Source organism: Coturnix japonica, chromosome 3 (assembly GCF_054131305.1).
Source record: "Coturnix japonica strain WE chromosome 3, WE-NBRP24, whole genome shotgun sequence".
Taxonomy (NCBI): Eukaryota; Metazoa; Chordata; class Aves; order Galliformes; family Phasianidae; genus Coturnix; species Coturnix japonica.
This window is the reverse complement of record NC_140665.1, coordinates 42,894,542-42,916,680: the sequence shown is the minus strand read 5'-3', so window position 1 is coordinate 42,916,680 and position 22,139 is coordinate 42,894,542. Positions and strand designations below refer to the sequence as shown.

General features: G+C 34.0%; 1 protein-coding gene across 9 annotated transcripts in view; it reads left to right on the top strand.

Annotated features, from left to right (window-relative positions):
• Window positions 1–22,139, top strand: part of PACRG (parkin coregulated) — a 169,816-nt gene that overhangs the window by 16,196 nt on the left and 131,481 nt on the right. For 5 of the 9 annotated variants that reach the window (XM_085541387.1, XM_032443568.2, XM_085541386.1 and 2 more), the window contains exon 3: window positions 16,996–17,130. The exons of the other annotated variants lie outside the window; for them this stretch is intronic. In XM_085541387.1, coding sequence (XP_085397513.1) covers window positions 16,996–17,130 — 135 coding nt within the window. The remainder of the gene's footprint in view (window positions 1–16,995; window positions 17,131–22,139) is intronic. 9 annotated transcript variants of the gene reach the window in all.

The following is a 22,139-nucleotide window of genomic DNA, read 5'->3' as shown; positions in this document are numbered from 1 at the left end:
GAATTGCTGCAGAGACCAATAGAGCAGATAATAAAAAGTATACTTAGTATGTTATTTGATTCATCATCAACATTCTAGTTAATTTAAAAGTAATTTTCTTTTATCTCATTGAAAACAAGATTAGCATTCATTTACTAATCAGTGAAATGTAAACTTAAAACAGCTGCCAAAGAGGAAGGCCAACCCTATCATTACAGGTTTACTGGAAGTATTTAACTAGTACTTAACTAGTGCTTTACTGTAACACAAAATCTCAAAATGCAATGTGAATACAGTATCTATTTTTCTTGGATTTGACTTCAAAACACACACATAGTTTTCACAGTAAGCAATATTAGTTGTGAATTTTTATATTATAAGTGTATTAAAATAAGTGTGATAGTATTTTCTACTTTGTTTTTTTTGTTTGTTTTTTTGTTTGTTTGTTTGTTTTACGTACAGCAAGTATATTTCAGAAACTTACAAGTCCTTGCAAAACTTTTACATACCATCGCGCCTTTAAAATCAGAACGTGTTTTACTTACAGTTCTCCTCTACATGTTGTAGTATACATAATGGTACTTCATCTTGAGCATAAGTCTTTCCACTTCTTATCTGAGTAGTTCATTAAGGTAGTAACTCAGACTACCTGAGTGAGTTAGGACCAGAATAATCATTTTGTAGTACTAGACTATTTGGGGCACTCTTTGGACGGCTTAATTCAGCCAATCACGTCTAGAGGATCATAAAGTAGGTAGTTTAAAAATTGGAATTTACTATGTATATAGGAAATAAATGGTCAAAATGTGCTTTTATTAAAAAGTCAACAGGAGCCATTCATCATGACTTAAATTTCAGATTTATGAAATCTAATATCATAACAAGCGTGGAAATGAAACTTTGTAAAATGATCTGTCAGTCTCAAGTATTATAGAGCCTCAGATTTTATTCATCCTATTTCTTTTGAAGGCATGATATGCTGCCTATACTGATGAGAAGATATAGGAAAAAATTCATTTGAAAATAAAGAATTTCAGGTCCATTTCACAGATATGAAAACATTTTATCTTATTCATAAACCAATACTAGAAACTGCTTTAGAGGAATAAAAGGAACATAAAGTGAGTTCAACTTGCTCATACAATTATGAAAAATATTTACAGGCTGAATTTAGGTTTCACTGATTTAAGTACAAACTTGGTAAATGTAGCACTACTACAGATAGTCACAAGAGCTTGCTTCCAGCGTACACATGAGAATTAGTGAATAAATACAGTAATCGCTCAAAAGTTCGTTTTAGGTGCTTTCATCTGGGTTGCATTTTATTTTCAGAAACTTGCAAAGTTTTTTCTGGAAAATTTCTGTGAGAACACAAAATAATATACTCAATATAGGGCAGATTTAAAATATTACTAAAACTTAAAGAAAAAGGAAGTCTGAAAAGTACACCAAAACGTAGCACCTATTTTAGTGGCTCTTTGTTCTAATGATGAATTTTCTCTTATCCATGTTGTATTACAGAGTTGATGCCACTAGTCTTCAAGGATGCGATCAATCATATAACAATAATACCTACAAAATAGTCTTTCTATAATTTGAGTTGATTTCAAAGCCATTAGAATTTTGTTTAAAAATAGTATCGTTAGGCTTGGAGAAATCAGCTTAGCAAAGAAATTAATGATAGAAATCTGAGCATGTACTATGAAATATTGTGGTATGTCAGCAGTTTTGAACAAAGATGGAAGTTCCGTGTGGTTCAGTACTTTGTAGGAATTGATATTGCCATTTGCTGTTTATTCTGTGAGCCCTGATTTTAATTATATGATTGAAACTTCATGTCCAATATGAAAGGAAAGTTGTAAAGTTTATGTTAAAATGCTGTCTTCTCACACTCCTCATAGAAAAATGGGTGAAAACAATGAAATCACTCATTAAAAATAAATGTGGTTTCATTTTTTATATTGTTTGAAAATAACATAGTGACAACCCATTTATCCTGAATTTTAAAGTTTATCCTATAAACAGTAGAAAAATCTAATTTAATTTAATTTACATGATCTGCCCAAATCCTAACAGCCCTCAATTAATAATAATGCACATGACAGCAGAGGTAGATGTGCTGTTAATCTGTTATGAAGAACATGAAAGCAGCGAATGTTACGACTGTAAGATGTTTCCTAAGGGATCAAGCAATCTTCCACACTTTCCTTAAGACTGACCTATCACCTTGAAAAGCAGTCATGAAGGACAGCTGCAAATGAAAGACCACTGTCAGGTCAACCTGTCACCATGCTGACAGGTCTCTGATATAAAACCCAATTTAATGTTTAAGAAGCACATCCATTATCCTTCTGATTTTAAAATAGAACATACATCAGCAAAATGATAGAAGAAAGTACTTAAGAATTATGAAAGTCAAGGACTATTTCATATCAGAGAGTCACAACCTTTTTTGCATATTACTGATTAAAATTACAGTGACTGTTAATACTCATCTGTGTCTTTTTTTTCTTCCAGAAAGTTGAGTTTGCATCAGTTGAACTTCTGCATGTATTAATTTTTCATTTGGGTTAACCATACATTATCCAATATCACTCCTTATGGGGGTTGAAGGATGTCTTGGAAGTGTGGGTATTTGGGGGCAAACTGATATATCGCGTTGGAGAAAAAAAAAAAAAAGAAAAAAAAATCTGTCTTTTTCAAAAGAAAAACCAAATCCATCAACAAGACTTATTTTTCCTATCATCATTTTTAAATTTCATTTCCATTTGTAATTTGAAATACAGTAAATTTATTTCCTGTGTAAAGAGGAGCTGTAGACTGTTAATATGTTTTCAGTCCTTGGAAATAGAAAATTCAAGGCATTACTGATCTGGCAGCAAAAAGGAAAAGGATATTAAAACTTTTTACTTGATGACTTTAATGGATTTAAATGGATATGCTAAAATAGTAGAAGTAAAGCACTGATTATATTACTGAAATGTCCAGCAAGGCTGATGGAGAAATTAGATTATGGATTTCTAATATCAAAGCGGCTTTCACTGTTTGAAGTAGATTCCAGCGTCATCTTACTGGGGTCTTTTTAAAATGACTGTTTGAGTTTGTGCCTGGACTTGATTATGACTCTTTTCCTGTCTTGTAGGACTTTGTTTGTTTGCTTGTTTCTTTTTCATCGATTCATACCGAAGAGTTAGAGGCTCACTTGGTGTTTAATTCTGCAGAACTGTGTATAACATTAATGAAGTAAGGTACATTTTTTAACCTTGAGAGGTTCTCAGGAAAAGTACCTTACTGGTTTCAAGTTTTTGATGTGTTTGTCCTGACTGCATGTAAAAATATGCACTTATTTAAACTGGTAGGCATGTGAATTCCAGAAGGGTTTTAAGTCTTCTCTGCATTTTGTTTCACTTTCATTTTTACTAGTAAACATTTTAAAGTTAATCTCTGCACTATTCAGTGTGTCGTTTTTCTCAGTGTATTGTGTTGCTTTTGTCTTGAGACTTGAGGTATTAGTGGCAGTAATCAAGTTTTCAATGTTGAAATACATTTAATTAATTTAATTTCTAAAGTGTAGGACATCCTCATATGGAGCAATTTATAAAGGCACAACATTTTTGTAAAACACTTAGCATTTCCTTGTTTCTTGACGACAGTTAAAAACTACAATTTAGGTTATATTTTATGTCAACAAAAAAGGTAGAACATATATAATTGAAGTACAGAATGGAAAACACCAAGGTATGTAGTCCATCCAGTCCATACACGGGATTATTCTTCAATTTATAATATATACATAGAAGTTCATTAATCTTTGTATGGGGATTGAAGCAGCTGCCATATAGGCTTGTAGGTTTGTTCCTTCCAGGAAATGTTTCCTATTTGAGTGATATTCTTGTTACTGTGGCAGTATATAAAATCCATTTCTGTATGTGAAAGGTGGCCATAAATATTTGAAGATTGTCACAGATTCACATACTGCTCAAGCAACTATTGAAATACTGTTCATTATTATGAATATGATTTTTTGTTGTGTTTTTGTTGTTGTTATATTTAATAGAGGCAGATTAGGACTTGATATTTCCGAAGAAGATGCATCAAAATGTTATACAATATGGTCTTTGATTTTTGCAAATATCAATTGTGATGAAGCTAATCATATCTTAAATATTCTTTAATCTTCTTTATGTCTTTATTATTGCAGAATCTAGTATCTGACACTAGCGTTATTATTATGCGTATTACAATATGAACTCATTTGGGAAATTAGTTTTTCTAACTGATTGTATTTGTTCCTGTGTGTCTTTAAGTTTTCTACGTGGGGCAACACTGAATCTTCTGAAGTATCGTTTGCTGAGGTTTTTAAGAGATATGCTCTTACCTGTCATCACAATGACTCTCTGCCTTGCATTATTATTAGCTAGAGGTATTGTTGATTGATAAATACAAAAATACATTTCCATTTAAATTTCTAGAGAACTCAATCTGAAAATAAGGGTTGAAGATTTGAGATAGAACAGTATTAAGACTTGGGAAATGGCCTCAAATTGCACCAGAGTAAGTTTAGTCTGGATATCAGAATAAAACTTTTTTACAGAAAGGGTTGTTAAGCCCTAGAATAGGCTCCCCAGGGAGGTGGTTGAGTCAGCATTCCTGGATGTGTTTAAAAACCATTTGGATTTTGTGCTCAGGGACATGATTGAGCAGTGGGTTGTTAGTTATGGTAGTATAGTTAGGTTTTGTTTGGACTTGATCTTTAAGGTCTTTTCCAACATGAGCAATTCTATGATTCTATTCTGTAAACATTTTAATCAGTACAATTAAAAAAAAATCAAAACAGTAGCAGTAGGTAAATAGTCATCTTTTTATTGTTAATATACTTTATTTTATTGAAAATATTATGCCATAAAACTTCAATCAAAGTTTTCATTCTTTCTGTCAGTCTACATCTTAGGAAATCTGTTTGGCGAAATAAGACGGTTATGAAGTGTTTTGCTTTTTTCCTTTTGAAGAAATAATACCTCAGCTGAGATAGAAGGTATCATTTAACAGCAGTCATGTTAGATGGTCCTGAGGTAATGTAACCTTTTAAAAAGCAAATTACTCTTTTTGAATTGTTTCAGCTATATTTTTAAAATTTCAATTCAGACACATAGTTACTTTAAAAATGCTGTATATTCTGAGGAAAAATATGTGATCTTGTGTTAGCTTTTGCCTGAGAACAGAAAGAATGACTGATGATGAATTAGTCATTTACATATGGCTCATCTGGGTTTTACTTCTGATCCTGTCAATCTTAAAAGAGCTATGGATTTTATGGAGACCAGTGATGCACTTACAACCTGTCTGAAAAGCTACAAAATACTGAAGCTCTTTAATAACAAAATGCTTTGTATTTCCTTGTGTCAGCAAATTTCCTAACCTGATACTTTCTGTTTGCTTGCTTCAGTCCTACTGGGCTGTTTATGTGGCTCTAAGGTGTTAATTTTTACAAGAACTTTAAGTAAACTAGAAAATGCATTATTTAATATATTTAGTTTAGTCATATTTCTTCGTTCTGGGTTGTGATAAGCTGCAGCGCTTATTTTATTCTGTCTTTCATCAGTGTTATTTCTTGATGTCAGTTGACAGTTAAACTGTCAAGTACTGTATTACTGCAAATGAATTCCTTTTTATATTAGTAGGTCCGATACCTAAATAATAGCTACCGATCACCTTTCATTCGTGCCTTCTTTACTTTTCAGTTACCCAACTGTCTTTTGTTTCCAGGGTGTTGCAATTGATGTCTATCAAATTCATTTGAGAGTAGTTGTTCTCAGTTTGTGCTTAACTATTATGTTTAGGGATAAAAAGGAATTTACTACCAATCTAGGTAACTTTACAACTGTTATTTTATGCATAATCTTGAGTCAGTAGATTTCTTTTGGAAAGTGGTAAATTTTCACTATTTATAGGAAGGCATGTTTTGACTTTTGTTAAGAATCGTAGGCGTTCTGAATGTGGAAATGGAAAGGAACTCTACCTGAATAACAGAAAGATCAGTAGCTACATTTTTCCCTCAATGTTAAGAGGCATTTGGATGTGGTGCTCAGAGATATGATTTAGCAGAGGGTTGTTAGAGTTAAGGTACTGTGGTTAGGCTGTGGTTGGACTTGATCTTTGAGCTCTTTTCCAAGCTGAGTAATTCTATGATTCTATGTTAAATGTTGTAGCAGTGTTGTTTTTCATTTAGTGCATGCGCTTTAGAGTACTCCTGTTTTCTTTACAATGTAAGCAGGCAACAAAATGGAATCTTTCCAGTTGATCCCATTCCTTTTCAAGGTACAGAGTATCATCTTTTCAGTTTCTTTTCCTGACTGCAATCTTAAGTATGAAATCTCATTTTTCTGTAATAAGTCATTATTTTATCATTTTTTATTATTATTTATTTATTTGCTTTGGCTGGTACATGTCTTTTAATCTTAGAAATACCATTAACTGGGACCTTGTTTCATATGTGTGGATAGTTTGTTTTGTTTAGAATCAATTAATTTTCGCCAACATAAAGCACAAGTAACCTTTCATTTTGATTTTCCTATACAATTTTGAGCTAATTATCCTTTATTTTTAATGCTTTATTTTTTATACTTTTTCCGTGTATACAGTATAGAACATTGTCTTCCTAGGTCTGGCTTACGTTTGTTTATGTTTGTTTTTTTTTAGTTCATTGATAAATTCAGATTTACATTCTTCAAGAAATATAATTTTATGGATGTATCCTGGCATTCAAGATGGTGATATGTGATTTGAAAGCTAAGAATTCCACAGATTTATAGTATTGGAACAGATGTCTTTGGGGTATAACTTAATCTTTATTTAATTAATTCGAACAGCTTTTTTTAGAAACAGTGTATTGTAACGAATATTGAAAATATTGATATTTGTATGAGCTATTTTTCATGTTATTGAAGATACTTTTTGCTTTCCTTTAGTTCTCACTTTTTACACTAAATGTTTCCTACTAAGCTCAAAATTGAGGGAGGCTGAAATTCTGTTCTCATAGCAGGTTAGTTCCTGAGATAAGGAATGGAAGAAGGAGAAACACTCAAGAAAAGGAAATAGAAAGTAGGTCACATGTTCTAGAAGAAAAAGGAAAAGCCTCTGGTTCTGTTGTGGGGATTGCTGCAGTGAAAGGAAGTAACTGAGTTCCAAAACTATGCAGAAGTACTTGTGTTTTGATTAGTCACAGAGATGTATTCTTGTATGGAGTGGGGGGGATAAGGGGAACATCCAATATTTCTGTGGGGAGGGAAAAAAATATGTCAGTCTTAAATGTTATTTCTGGTCTGATTGATTGGAGTCAAAGATATATGCAGCAATATAAAAAAAAAAAAAAAAAAAAAAAGGTCTGAATCTATAATCACATAAGTATGTAGGGCAGTAAGGTGAGCAAAGTCCCTGTTATCTTACACAGAAAGAAACTAAGGAAATTGCAACTGAAGCAGTTGGACAGCATATCTAAGTGAATGATGACTACATTAAAGAGGATCTGCCTCTCAGTCCTCTTTTCAAAATTGGAAAAAAAAAAAAAAAGCTGAAACAAACAATGCTTGAAGTCAGTACTCACAAGTCTAAAACTAATCTAGGAAGTGAGAATAGAGAGTTATAATATTTGAGGATTTTTTGTTTTGCAATATCACAGAAGCATTGGATCAAAAACAGTATCAAGACTTTTAGAAAAAGAGAAAGGCCTTTGATATTAAGAAAAGTTGATCTATCTCTTCATTACATGCCTATGGCATCATGATGTCAAAGAGCTGTTGTCAGCTCCTACCTGAATTGTTTTCTAAAAGATGAGAAGTAGAACTCGTGGTTCTACTGCATTTTCTTCTAGTAGATAACCAGTTCACTGGGAAAGGCTACTGCTGATCAGTTAAATACCTGCAGTGTGGACATTTGTCTATTACTCATTTCACAGATCTGCTTCTGTATAGATAGTTTGGTGTCAGAGACTTGTTGGAAAGATTCATAAACACTTCATTAGCAATGAAGTGAGTCTAAATATATGTCCTAACATTTGTTTCTGCCATGCCTCAGCTCTTGAATAACTTTGGGTTTGCTACAAAATGTCCTCATCTAAGCGCCTCCAAGGTAGAATCGTTTCTTGCTTCTTTGCAAAACCCTACACAAAATTGCATAGAAAAGACTGACCTAATATGGAGATATAAATATGATGCAGAGAATTGTTTATAAAAGTTTAAGTATAAGCTGCTTTGATTGATGCTGCTGCTGAAAGAAATGGCTGAAAGTTATTAACCAAAAGTTATATTCATGTGGAATTTAGAGGTTACAGAGGTGAAATTGTAGTATTAAAATGATTTGTATTTAAAATAGAATTCATCATTTTCCCTTCCATACTTTTTTGGATCTGGGCCTGTGGTCCTTACAAAATGATTACATCATGATGTTCACATTAAGCAGCTGACTATACTGATTGACTCTTCTGTAGACGAAAAGAGCTAGCAAAATAGTTTAATTTTTGAAATTTTTACCATTCCAGGCACTGGGATGTAACAACTAGTACAGAGCATTTAGTTGTCAAAGACCATAGAATCTTTGAATGGCTTGAGTTAGAAGGGATATTAAAGATCATTTAGTTCCAAGCCCCTGCTGTGGGTGGGGTTGCCACCTGCCAGATTAGGCTGCCCAGGGCTCCATCCAACCTGGCTTTGAATACCTCCAGAGAAAGGGCACCTAGAACTTTTTAAAAATAAAAAAATAAAAAAATAAAAAAAAAAAATTAAATAATAATAAAGAATAGATAAATAAATAAATAAATAAAATCAAGAAAAATGTATGATTCCCAGGTTAAGTGGAATGCTTTGTCAGACAAAGAAAACAAAACAACAGCAACAACAAAAACTGTATCCATCTGCAGACTGACAGGAGAGAAAAAATACATTAGTAATCGTCACTTGTCTGTCTTCTTCCTTTATATTAAGGGAGATTGCTTGGCAAACATAAGGAGAGAAATTGAAATGACATAAAATACTCTACTCACCACAGAATGGAGGTGGAGAAGAGGTGGAGGACCTTCTGAGGACAGAGTGATGTACAGATATTTGTAAAGTAGAGCAGTTCTGGTTTATCTAAACAGCTTATCTTTTTCCCAATCAAAAATAACATTTCTGAGGTGATGAAATAGAGTAATTCTGTATGCAGCTTTTGACTTCCTTTCAGTAGTGTCTCAAGGCAATAATGAGATACAATATCTTTGTACAAAATCACATCTGATTTTTCTTTCAAGTTCTGGTGCTTTAGAAGTGTTTGTAATGTTTGCTGACCTCTATCAAAAGTTTCATTTGGGGGTCTTAAGATTGATTTCTCTCATTTTGACTTTTGAAGCTATGAGATGTGCTTTGATCTGTTGTCCAGATTTGTGCAGTAGCCCCAGAAGCAAGATTTCAAGCATTAGATGTGGCACCATTTAAAGCACATCAAGAGTGGCACATGTAAAGAAATCTCTCCCAAGTTTCTTTTTGTGTACATAAAGCTTTTGTCTGCTACACATTGATAGACTGTTCTCTTTTGATATTGAGTGCTTTTGATATTGATAGTAAATAAAAGGAATTTATATGGAACTCAGAGGATCTATTGGGATGTCTTTCTATGCCACTACTATCATTCGAAGTTTCTTATCCAATTTTGGATTTGTCTGCATAGTAAAATTGAAACAGGATTGTAGCATGTATTATCCGCCTATGGTATCTAATCAAATGGAGATCAATAAATGAGGACATAGCTGAACAGGCTTTGCTGCTTATTGTCAGCCAGCGTAGGCTTTCTTGGGGATGCCCAGCACAGATTTTAGTTGTTAACTTTGACCAAAAATTTGTTTCCAAGTCTTCAAAATTACTAATGCTAGTAATAATAACTAGCATTATATTTATTAGAGAGAGATCTGGATATGTCACACACACGCAGAGGCAACTACAATAGCACAGTTTTTCTGCTGTGTTGGTAGGTAACTGTGTGCTGGTTAATATGATGGGTTTCTTTGTGGTACCACTTTAGGTACATATGGACTTTTTAACTCCTAGAAAAGGAAACTCTGCATGTCCTGACTTTTGTAGCTAGTTTTTGTTTCTGAATGCAAGTTGTTATTAAGCAGTGTTGTGCAGCTGCCTTGTCGGGCAAGTTAAAAGCTTTATCACACTACATGGATGAGGAAACTTCCCACTGGGGATTGTAGTAATGCTTTGCATGTCAACAAAGCACTGTTTTGTGCTAGGTATATTATTTGATCTTTATTCTTCCTGTCTTGAGGATTTTTTCATTACATGGGGCAATTTATTTGGCTTAATGTGTCATGCATTGCATTTGAAGTTTATCTTAAGATTTGACTCTGTCTTCAATGGAGTCTTTGTAGGAAGTATGGGACAGATGACTGGACAGTGAGGTGGAATGAAAACTCACTGACTGGCAGAGCTCAGAGGGCTGTGGTCAGTGGCACAGTCTAGTTGAACACCTGTGTCTAGCAGTGTTCCCCAGGATTTGCTGTTGGGTGTGATCTTTTTCAACATCTTCTGTGGGCTGGATTAAAGGGTAGAATCCATCCTCAGCCAGTCTTCTAATGATACAAAGCTGAGAAGAGGGACTGACATACCAGAAGGCTGTGCTGCTATTCAACAAGACCTAGACTGGCCGGAGGGCTGAGCAGAGAAGGACTTTATGAGGTTCAGTAAAGACAAGTGTAGAGTCCTGTACTTAGGGTGGAATAACTGCCTTCATCAGTACAGATTTGGGGATGATCTTCTGGAGAGGCACTCTGCAGAAGGGCTTAAGCATGAAGGGTGAAACAGGTTGACTGTGAGCCAGCAGTATGTTCTTCTGGACAAGATGGCTGATGGTATCCTGGGGTGCATTTAAGAGCGTGGGCAGCAAGTTGAGTGAAGTCATCCTCTCCCTCTGCTCTGCCCTGGTGAGGCCATGTCTGGAGTATTGTGTCCAGTTATGAGCTTTACAGTTCAAGAAAGTCCAGCGGAGGACTGCAAAGATGTTTGGGGACCTGGAGCATCTCCCTTATAACAAAAGGCTGAGAGACATGGGACTGTTTAGCCTGGAGAAGTCTAGGAAGGGATCTTATTGATGCTTAGAAATATCTAATGGCTGGCATACGAGTGGATGGGACAAGGTTATTTTCAGCATTGTCCAGTGACAGAAGGACAATGGGCACAAGCTGAAGCACTGGAAATTCTGTATGAACATAAGGGAAAACTGTATTCTGAGGATTACAGAGCCCTGGAACAAGCTGCCCAGAGAGGCTATGGAGTTACCTCTACAGATATTCTAAACCCACCTGGGTTGTTTCCTTTGTTCTCTATGCTAGGGAACCTGCTTTAGTAGGGGAATTGTGCTAGATGATCTCCAGATGTTCATTCCAACTTCAGTGATTCTGTGATTTGTCAGCAGCTTCTTGTTCCAGTAAACAAAGAAAAGAATGGTGACACTTCCTGTGGGTAAGTGAGTGAGTTGCTCGTGGGACTATGCTGCATTAGCTGAGTAGGATTTTAGTTTAACAGCAGTACAAGAGAAGAATACACTAAGACCCTGACAGTGAGCGGTACACAAACATTTTGTGAATGAAATTTCATTTATCTCTGCCCTAGTGCATCAGCATGTAGCAGTAGACTCCATTCCATACAGTACAATTTAATACAAATGCATTTTTCAGTTTGGATAAAAAGAAACAATACGTACTATTTTATTTTTAAAAACTATCAGTTTACCAGATGATAATGAAGTACTGTGTTTTCAGGAAAGACTGCTAATATGTTTTCGTCAAGAAAGTTGAGTGATCGTATGAATTCTGATCCCTGTAGCTTCAAAAATAAGTATTATAAACTAATTTTGTGGGAATAAAAAGCACAAGAAGATCAGTTTCAATTCCAGTCTTCCCATAAGGAAGTCAACTGACTAAGAGCTGGATTTATTTTCCTTCTTCCCATAGTCATCTAAATTAATTGAAGATGATTAAATTTGATTATGAGGATAGCAGTCATATTTTTTTTTAAATATATGAATGGTTATATAAAATCAGCAAGATCTCAGTGTATTCTACTTTAAGGAAGTACATCTTTTTAATATTCACACAGCTCTTGAAAAATTATCAACTAATCAACTACTGCTTGGAGTACTACAACCTATGTCTGCATAGGCAGATGGGAAACTGTGTCCAATTGACTTTTGGTGCTCAATATAAATTCAGCACCATTCTCTTGAAGAAGCAGTCACCCAGTTCTTCCTGTCATACCTGATCCTGCTCCTTCCCTCGTGCTATCCATATTTTTCACATAACTTCCCAGTAAACCACTAATACTTAATAAATCAACCTAATAGAAGAAAACAAACAAACAAACAAAAGTAAAATCATCTTTGTTTCTGATATGGTCCTCTGAATACCTAAGTGAAATTTTGGGTTTTTTAATGGAAGCAGTAGCCTCTGGTAGAATCCGAGGAAGTGTTTGATTCAGGGCAAGATATGCCAGTTCAGTGACAATTTTGTTTGGCATCTACTGCCAATGAAACTACAGCACAATTTTTCAAGGAAATCACCAGTCATCCTATGCAGGTACATATTTAGGCTCCTGAGCATACATCATTTGATACTCACTTAGAAATTTAGGCAATTTGAATCTTAGGTAGTTATTATCTAACTATTTAAAGTTGACTTCAACTATTTTTTGTTAGCATTTTCCTAGTGTGTAATCACTGATGTCTGAGAATGCATCCTGATAAAATGGTTTAAAATGCCCATGAGTCGATGAAAAAAATATGATATTTTTCCTTTTTTGTTTAATGGCTTGTAGTTTTTATCTTGTCATATAGTTCAATAGCACTACAATAAATTAGTTTTGCAATTATCAAATTGTTTTATTTCTCTTTGGCATTTAATGAACCTCAGCAGCTGTTTATTGCTTCATATAATTTGTCATCATGAATATTAGCCTTTAATTAACTGGAACTCTAGTCTTAGTCTTTCTAACTACATTGCAATGAAATTTTTTATTGGATTGATGAAGGTAGCATTTGTTTCTGCTTTTTCCAATAAACTGAGTACTTTCAGAATGTTTGGGGTTTTTTGTTTGTTTTGTTATGTTGTTGTTTTTTTGTTTGTTTGTTTGTTTGTTTTGTTTTTTTGTTTTTTAAGTCAGTAATGGAAGATTAAACTAATTATGAGAAGCAAAGATGCAATATATTTTTGTATATTTTACTTGGAAGATGAAATTGCGTAGAAGCCACATTTGGGAAGGTCCTCTGAAAAGCATCTTGTCCAGCCTTCTGATGAATGCTGAGCCTCCCTGCCAAGCTAATTCTTTATATTTTCAGAGATATTCCACCACGTCTGGGCAATCTATTCCAATGATTTTTTCTCAGAATTACCTTTGAAGCAACTTGCTCCTGTTGCGTCTTTTCTTGCGCAAGAGAATACCACCATTTTACTAACTGCCTTTTAGGAACTGATTAAATCTACCCTAAGCCTTATCTTTGCTGGGCTGAACACACTCAGTTTCTTGAACCTTCTGTCAAAACCTCTAGACCTCTAATCGTGTTCATGGTCATTTGTAAGATACACTCATTTTTGTCATGTACTGAGAGGACCAAAACTTGAGACAGCACTCTAACTGTGCAAGCAATTCTCAAGGGGAGTGGAACTCCTTGACCTGCTAATGGTACCACTACCAATGCAGTATAGAGTTTAGTTTGCCTTCATTGCTCTAGAAGTTCAACTAACTAAGTTTTGTGCTGTCCATATGAATTCCCAGGTGTTTCTCAGCAAAGCTGCACCCTAACTGGTGTTATACCCCCGGCAGCTTGCTCTGCTGTTTGGGATTATGTGTCTCATGTGCAAGGCGTATTTCTGCAGCTCTTAGTCCAAGTCAGTGAAGGTGTCTCTCTTTGTGATTATTATTTCTTCTGGTGTACAGTGCTTCTTCCAGTTTGATGTCATCTGCAAACTTGAAAAGTGAGCATTTGGTTCTATAATTCAAATTCTTTATACATAAGTTAAGTTTATAATCAATACCCAACCCATAGGAAATCCATTTTTGACCAGCTGCCCATAAGCCAGTAAAAGTCTTCTTCTGAAAGTTAAAGCCATTGCTTTTCTATTAGATTTTGAAAAGCATTTTGAAAAGTCACACCACTGAATTTGTGCAAGGTGTTCCATAAATCCATGAGTTGCTGCATGAATACATAATCACTTTTCTTTGTTCCAGACTTTTCACTTAATGGGTTGTTTTCATGCTCTGTACTCTTAGAGAGGGAAACAATGAAAAATCAGTCCCCATTCATTCTCTTTGTGAAGCAATGATTTGCTTTTATTTCTGCTTAATAATGATTTTTCTGACATTATTTTTGTATAAAAGCCATCTTGTAAGTTCAGTCATTTTGCTTCTTTGAAACTCTTTTAAATGAACCATATCTTTTTTGTTTGGCTGGTTGGTTGGTTGGTTGATTGGTTGGTTTTTTGAGCTGGCAGATCAGAATAGGTACACTATTTAAAATGTGATTTATAACTATTGAAATAAGGATGACATATAAAAGCATTTCAGCAGCTTAAATTTCTTGTCAATTTTTAAAATTCATTTCATAGGTCAGAAATATTAGAGGAATAATAGAGGAATGTCTTTGATGACCAAGATCTTTTCATTCTTCCTGTTTCTTTGTTCCCGAATGAAGAATAGGAAGAAGTTGAGTTAACACAAAATTGTCTACTAGAAAATTTGCAAAAGCTCAGTAGATAAAAGTTCATACCAAAAATACTAACATTGATAAGGTAGAATAATTTTTGTTTTCAGATAAGATGTAGTTTGGGATTGCGTTTGCTAACTCTAATGGTGATAGTCCACCAAAAGTAATTAAGATTGTAGCTCATGTAAACAAGACAACATATTCTTTATCAATAATGTAATTTAAAATTTAATTAGAACGGTGACTCCTGATATGTTATGGAAACACGGCTCAAAGAATGTGAGAAGATCACACCAATATTGAAAAATACATGGAAGGACCGTAAAAAGAAAAAGAAATCTAAGGAAAAGTGAAAGAACCTATCTTGATGGCGCAGAACAAATTGTACCTCTACAGAACAACAAGTGTAGATTTATTCACATGTGTTTGAAGTGCTTTTCTCAGAGTGTTATGCTCTACCGCTGCAGATGTATTTACTAAGCAGTATTACAGCTGTGCGTATCAAATCTATTTTCACTAGGCATGGTCTATCTGTGATACCACTATGCAGCAATATATAACAGTTTAGAAGCCCTAGTTTAACAATTTTCACTAAAGTACAGCATATGCATATCACTGGTTGATCACACTGTGTCAATCTTACGAGGAGTAAAAAATGGCAAATTATGTTGAAGGAAAAAAAAAGCAAAGTCAAATTTTGATCTTGGTTGCCACAGTTAAGTTGCAGAGTAGTATAAGTGAATCAAAGAATGCTACATGCTTGTATTCTGTTCACTGAAACACTAAATGTACTGCTAGAAACTAGTATCAAGGTCATTAAAGACATAGAAATATATAATGACACCATTAGAACAATACAAAATACTGGATATGATTTACGATCCTTGAAACTCTTGACTTTTTTTGAAAATGAGGCTTTTTATGTTATAAAAGGCAGCAACTCACAATGATATTTTTGGAGAAAGAGATATTGAGAGAATTGTAGGCAGTCCTTATCTCAGACGTTGCTAAAAAGTAATAAAATAAAAAAAAAGAAAAAATGGACAAGAATTTCTCAGGGAGTAATCGTCAAGGGCATTTGAGATCAGTTTAGCTCTCTTAGTCTCTTCTAGCATTTGAGATTAGCTTTGTTAATTAGTTTAAACAATAGATTTTGTATAAGTACTTGAAATTCTGTTATCTTTTTGCTGGTTTTCAGTTACTGTTACTACTAAGTTTGGCTGAGAAAAAAGTTCCTTTGTGGGCGTTTTAGAATTAGACTGTCATTCAGGCACTCAGTCTATTTGATATACTGACCAGACATAGCTAAGGAACCAAGTGGAGCTGAGTCGGATTTTTTCTTCCAAGGCAACAAAGACAGAGTGGAGTGATTCAGCAGTAGACTTCTCCACTTTTTCTAGGCTCCAACTACTAATCATAGAATCCTAGAATCCTTATTGTTGAAAAGGACTTCTGAAAGCCATCTAGTCCAGCTCCTCTGCAACGAACCAGGACATCCACAGATAGGTCAGGTTGCCTGGTTGCCTTATCCAGCCTTACCATGAAAGTCTGCAGGGACAAGGCATCAACCACAACACTTGTTCTGGTGCCTCACCACCCTCACTGTCGAAGATTTTTTATATTTTTATATATTTTTTAATTATTTTTATATCTATTATTTTTATATCTAACCTAAATCTCCCCAATGATCTTGAAACGATTTTCACTTGTGCTATTGCCCTGATAAATGGTCTGTCACTGTTTACTATAGCTCCCCTTTAGATACTGAAGGGTCATTACTGAGTGGCTGGATGAAAGCCATATCCAGACAAACTCAGGAAAGGATCTAGTGAAGTAGGTCAAAGAAAGACAATGGTAAGACAAGGCAGCTGTATTAGATAGAAACCAAGTCAAATGTCTTCTATAAAGAAACAGTTGGAAGAATATTTCTCAAGGACAAATACTTGATTATACAAGAACTTCTATTTATTATGTAAATGTATTTCTGATGTTTTAGTCTTTAAAATGCTGTGGAAACTGAGGTGGCCACAAAGAAATACAAAGTTTTTATGGGGGAGACTGAAATTGGTAAACAAAGAGGAGAGGGTAGTGAATCTTGTAGAGAAGATTGCAAACTAATTTGGGAGATCAGTGAGGATTTTTGTTTGTGTTTTAAGCCATAAGAAGCTTTTTGGAATTATGGTTATTGTTATTATTTATATAAATATTTTATTAAATTATTTTTTAATAATCATTAGCATTATTATTTATGGAATTATGGAAGATTTTGTTTGTTTCTGTTTTAAGGTAAAGGGGCCTCCAGTTGCAGGAGCATTTAAAGAGAGACCAAGAAAGCCTACAGCATTTCGCAGGTTTTATGAACGTGGAGACTTCCCTATTGCTCTTGATCATGATACAAAAGGGAACAGAATAGCATGGAAGGTAAGTCTTGGCATGCCTTTGACAGCCAGCTGAGCTTGTTGAAGTGACATCTCTGATTGTCAAAAAAAGTTATCTTGTAAGTAAACAAACTGAAGTAATTTCTTAGAAAATGGAAGGTGGTGGGGAAGCTGTTAAAAAAAAAAAAAAAAAAAAAGGCTCTTGATTCAGCTGTCTACCTTGGGTAACAATTAAATTATATGCTGCAAAAAGCAAGATGACAGAGTTGCTTTGCCTTAGAGAATTGCCTCCTGCCCAATTCATCTCTCTTTTTATGAGGACCTGGCAATGCAGCCTATTTCAGGCAGTCCATCAAATGATGGAAGTGGTTGGTTTCACTGAGCAGCAGCCATTTATCTACCCCAGATTTCACCTTCCTGCAGGACACTTCCAAATAGAAGCTTTAATTACCTAAATGGATAGGTCAAGATTGCCTGCTCCCTGAAAATGCAGAGCAGAATACAAACGAAGGCAGATTCTCATTCCACAGCTGTACTCTCAGTCTACAGCATATGTCAGACAGCGTAATCGCTGTCATACGTGCCCCTGTTAGAGGCTGACCTCCACTGCTGAAACCATTACAACTACGACATTTCTCTGACAAAAGGTTAATTGGCTTCAAAATAAATGTATTGCCTAATGACTCCATTCTAATGCGGCTGTGTTTCTCTCTGAAAGGCTTGGTGATGTTATTTGTAAAACTTGCCAATCTTCTAAGTAACCACTGCAGACTTTTAAATTTAATTTTAAAAATGAATGCTGATCTTTAACCTGCTCCTACTATTTAATTATTTTTGTTATCATGAATTATTCTTTTTTTGTGTTGTTTATTGAACTAGAAAAAATTTTCACTGAAAGCAATGATAGTTACAGAAAACGAAAATGGTACACATGAAAATAATATATCAGATTTATAGAATATTTAAAACTTTTCATGTAGAGAAAATGATACAAAATTTCTATGTATAGCTTTCTTAATTCAACAAAAGGGGAGAAATTTTACGGTCTCATAACTGATTCTGGTGCTAATGATGTCAACAGGATTTGACCTATGCTGTAGTAAGTGGCACAGTATAATTTATTAGTAACTAGGATTTAAGATAGATTTTTTGTGTATTTAAGTATAGAAGAGGGATTTGTACTGTGAGAAAGTACTATTAACAATAACAGTGCTAAATTAACACAAGGAACAATTAATATTTCTTACAACAAGACCCTACCCTAATCAGAATGAGATTCCGTTGTAATGTTACTTTATACAGCCTTAATCATGACTTTTCTAGATTAAAATTCAGAGGTTTACAGTTTCAGTTTGCATTCCAATCTTTCTTCATCCAGTAAGAGTCAATAACAGTTTGTAAATATATGCAAAAATCTGTAGAGTTCAGGTTTTCTTCCCAAAGCATTATAATTTCTAATTTCTCAAGATTGGATTGAGAGATACATTTACCCTCATTTTCACTGCTATTTGGTGTACATACTTCTATTATAAGGACTAACATTCCACTTCATTATGGTACTAGCTACTTAATTGACTTCTTGCAAACTAACTTTCTATGAGCCTTCAAACTAAAGCTTAACATCTAGAATAAGTGTTTGTTCCCTGCATCTGGCAATTTGAATAGTGTGAAGATATTCTTACTACCTTAAGACAATGACAGTAAGGAATCTCTGGTGAACAACCCAGCAGGATTTTTTTTCTTATTGCAATTTGTAGTCTTATCACTCCAGTTTCTCCCTAATACCCAGGTACCACAGTAACACACTGTCATGTAGCTAGTGAGACCTGGGGCTCTTATGTCATGCAACTGTTACTTTTGGTATTGCTGTTCATCCTCTCTTTCAAAACAAATTATCATTACTTCAGCAGACATCCAAGAAGGCAGTGTAGTTGTGCAGTGTTCCATTCTTCTATCATCAGCATGGCAGGGCCCAAACTTATTTCCCTTATTCCAATCCACTTGATTTATTCACAGATCAATCTAGATGGAGTTCTGTGGCAGGCACTCAAGAAAACAATACTGAGATAGCAGAATTACTTGAGGCTGTTTAATTTGGCACACAACCATCATTGATTATTGTGCATTTTAAGAAGATGTAGAAGGCAAATAGGAGTTTTCTAGATCAAAATTTAGGTTACATAGCTTCTAAAGTCCTGCATGCTTCTTCTAGAGGCTGAGAATGTTGTTAATCATTAGTCATTAATTTAAGATGATGCCTGTATTTACTTGGTTCAAGGACATGAAAATAATAAAAAAGCTAACATACATCTAAGGGCTCGTTTCCTCTCATTCATCATATTTATTTGTAAACCTGATTAAGTCACTCTAGAAACACATTTTACTTCATCATGCTCAAATTCATAAAGAAAAAAAGAAAACATTTTCCTAGTATGTTTAGGAAAATGCTTTAAAATACCTTGTCTAAACTACATTTGTATGAGTTTGATTGTTCTAGGGAATGGATAAAAGAAAGAAATGGTAACTCTTGTTTGAATCTGGAAATCATTGCACGATATTATTGTTTTATTCTGACATGAGTTTTTTGTTTGTTTTTCTTTATTTATTTATATGCTATTTAAATCATGGTTCATTTGACTCTTGTTAGTTTGGATACCCAGTGGTGCATGAGAGAAAATGCAAAGAAGTCTCAGAAACATGATTTATTCTGACAAAGGAAAATACTATAGGATTTTTCTCCTTCCTTGGATACATGCAGTGGGTTTTTGGTTTTTTTTTTGGTTGGCTTTTGGTAATTACTGAAACAAAATAAAATAGCCATGCATATCAGACATTAAATAATTTTTTGAAAACTCTTTACTATTCACTGTATTGTAACTCCATGGAAGAGTCATGTTTTTCAGGTAGAACAGAAGAATTTGAAATCTTTTAACATACATGAATTGTGTTAACCTACAAAAAGCTTTGGCTATTATACATAAATGACCCTGGATTTTGTAATAGTTCTGGCTAACTCTTATTTTAAACCCATCATTCATTTCCTGTATGGGTGAGCTAAGTATAACTATTATTTTAGACCCAGGCAAGACATAAATGTTAAGTTCAGAACTATTCGTGAATACCTGCATGTGTTGATTCTCTGATTCTGAAATAATAATTCTTACTGGGAGATTAGCTTAATTGATTCCAATATGGACAAAATTTAGAAAGAAGCATTTTTACTGTAAAGTAATCATAAACTTTGTCAAGATTAAACTTTGCCTGCAATGATAGTGCTTACATAAGATCCCTTTCTTAAAATAAGAACCAAAGCAAATTAGATTCAAGTTACAAGATTATTGTAGCATGATCTGGCTTTGATGTGACTTTTCAACCAGTTTTTAGGTTTAGAAATTCACACTGGCATCCTGACTGACAAGTTGCCATATTACACTACATAATTTCTGCATTCAGTTTTTTTATTATTATTACAAGTCCAAATAAATCTGTTTCGACTCAATGGAAAGAAAAAGATGAATAAATGAAATCCGGTTACAACATAATCTTAGTAAATCATGATAACAAGTTCAGAAAATTAAATCTGATTTTAAGTAATACCACCTGAAGAAAAGAAAGAAAAATAATTTTAAATATTCTGATAATTTCAAACTTAAACAGTCTGATGTTAAAAGCTGTAATTGAGTTTATTTTCAGAAGAAGGCATGACCACTTTGGTGTTCTTAATCTTCAATTGCAGAAATGGAGAAAAATTGTCTTCATCTTTATCAAGAGGTGAATATGAAGAATGCTTTGTGAATTATGTTGGTGAAAATTCTGCATCTCTGTAATTCCTCAGAATATTTTCTGATTTTGAGTAATCTTGAGTTTAAGTAAAAGAATTCATAGAAAATGAATTCAAGGCATTCGTTCCACTCAGGGAGTATAATGGCAGTCAGTGAATTTTTTTGCTTAATTCACACACTCAGTAAAATACTCAAACATCTGATTTAAATTCTTTGATTTCATGATCCTTATGTGGTCATTAAATACATCTGTAGTACCTTATAATTGATGCAAATACATAATATGCATACTTTTGGATACAGCAATAGCTTTTGAGAACTATAAACATACTTCTTAGGTTGAGCAACTCAGCTAATGTTCAAGATTCTTTCCAAATTTGAAGTATTTGATTTTCTCTAGTAACAAAGAATGGATAATAATTGCATGGTTTGAAAATGTGTCTCTGATGTGGATCAAATATAAAAGTTCAGAATATAAATTGCTGTTAATTAAGAACTAGATGGTAGCGAAAAGTAATCCTTTTGCCAAAGGAAGTGCTGGAATGTTTATCTCATAAGTCCTGCGACTAATTGTTTGGGATCCTTAAGTTCTCTTATGTATGTCACAATTTTCTTTTAAAATGTGTAGTAAAACATTCTTTTCCACAGTTTCACACTGAACAATGAATTATAAAATCCCACTGCTCCATTCTTGTAAAGGACTTCCATTTTTAAATATACTGAGTTAAAGAAGGTCAGAATGCAATTAAACCTTAGACTAAGGAAGCTGATAATCCAAAGAAGTATTTCTGAATTTTTAAGGATGTTTGAAGTGCGCTCTCTCTGTATCTTAGAGAAAGTCATCAGAATGAAAAATTACTTGTTTAGGGAATAGGGTTAATCATGAAAGATGTTTCTCTGTGGAAGAAAAAAGCTACTCTCCTTCGAAATAATTTTAGCTATTTCAAAGAGGATCAATTTCAAAACCACAAAATTCTTCATCAAACAAAATGTCAAAATGAATATTATGTGTGTCCTTTATGGACTTTTTTCTAGTTTGTTTTTTTTTTTCCAGGGTAGCAATGGCTTTTTTTCAGTGATGGTGCAAATTTTATCATTATAGTTTCTCTTCATCCTCTTTCCTACATAGTTTAGCTTTTCCAGATACTCTCGAAATCTTTGACACCAAAATGACTTCTTGACAGAAACTAGATCCAGGGACAGAAGTCTATTCTCTACATTGATGCTGTGTGTTTGCATGAGACATCTAATTTTTTATTGTGCAGACTAT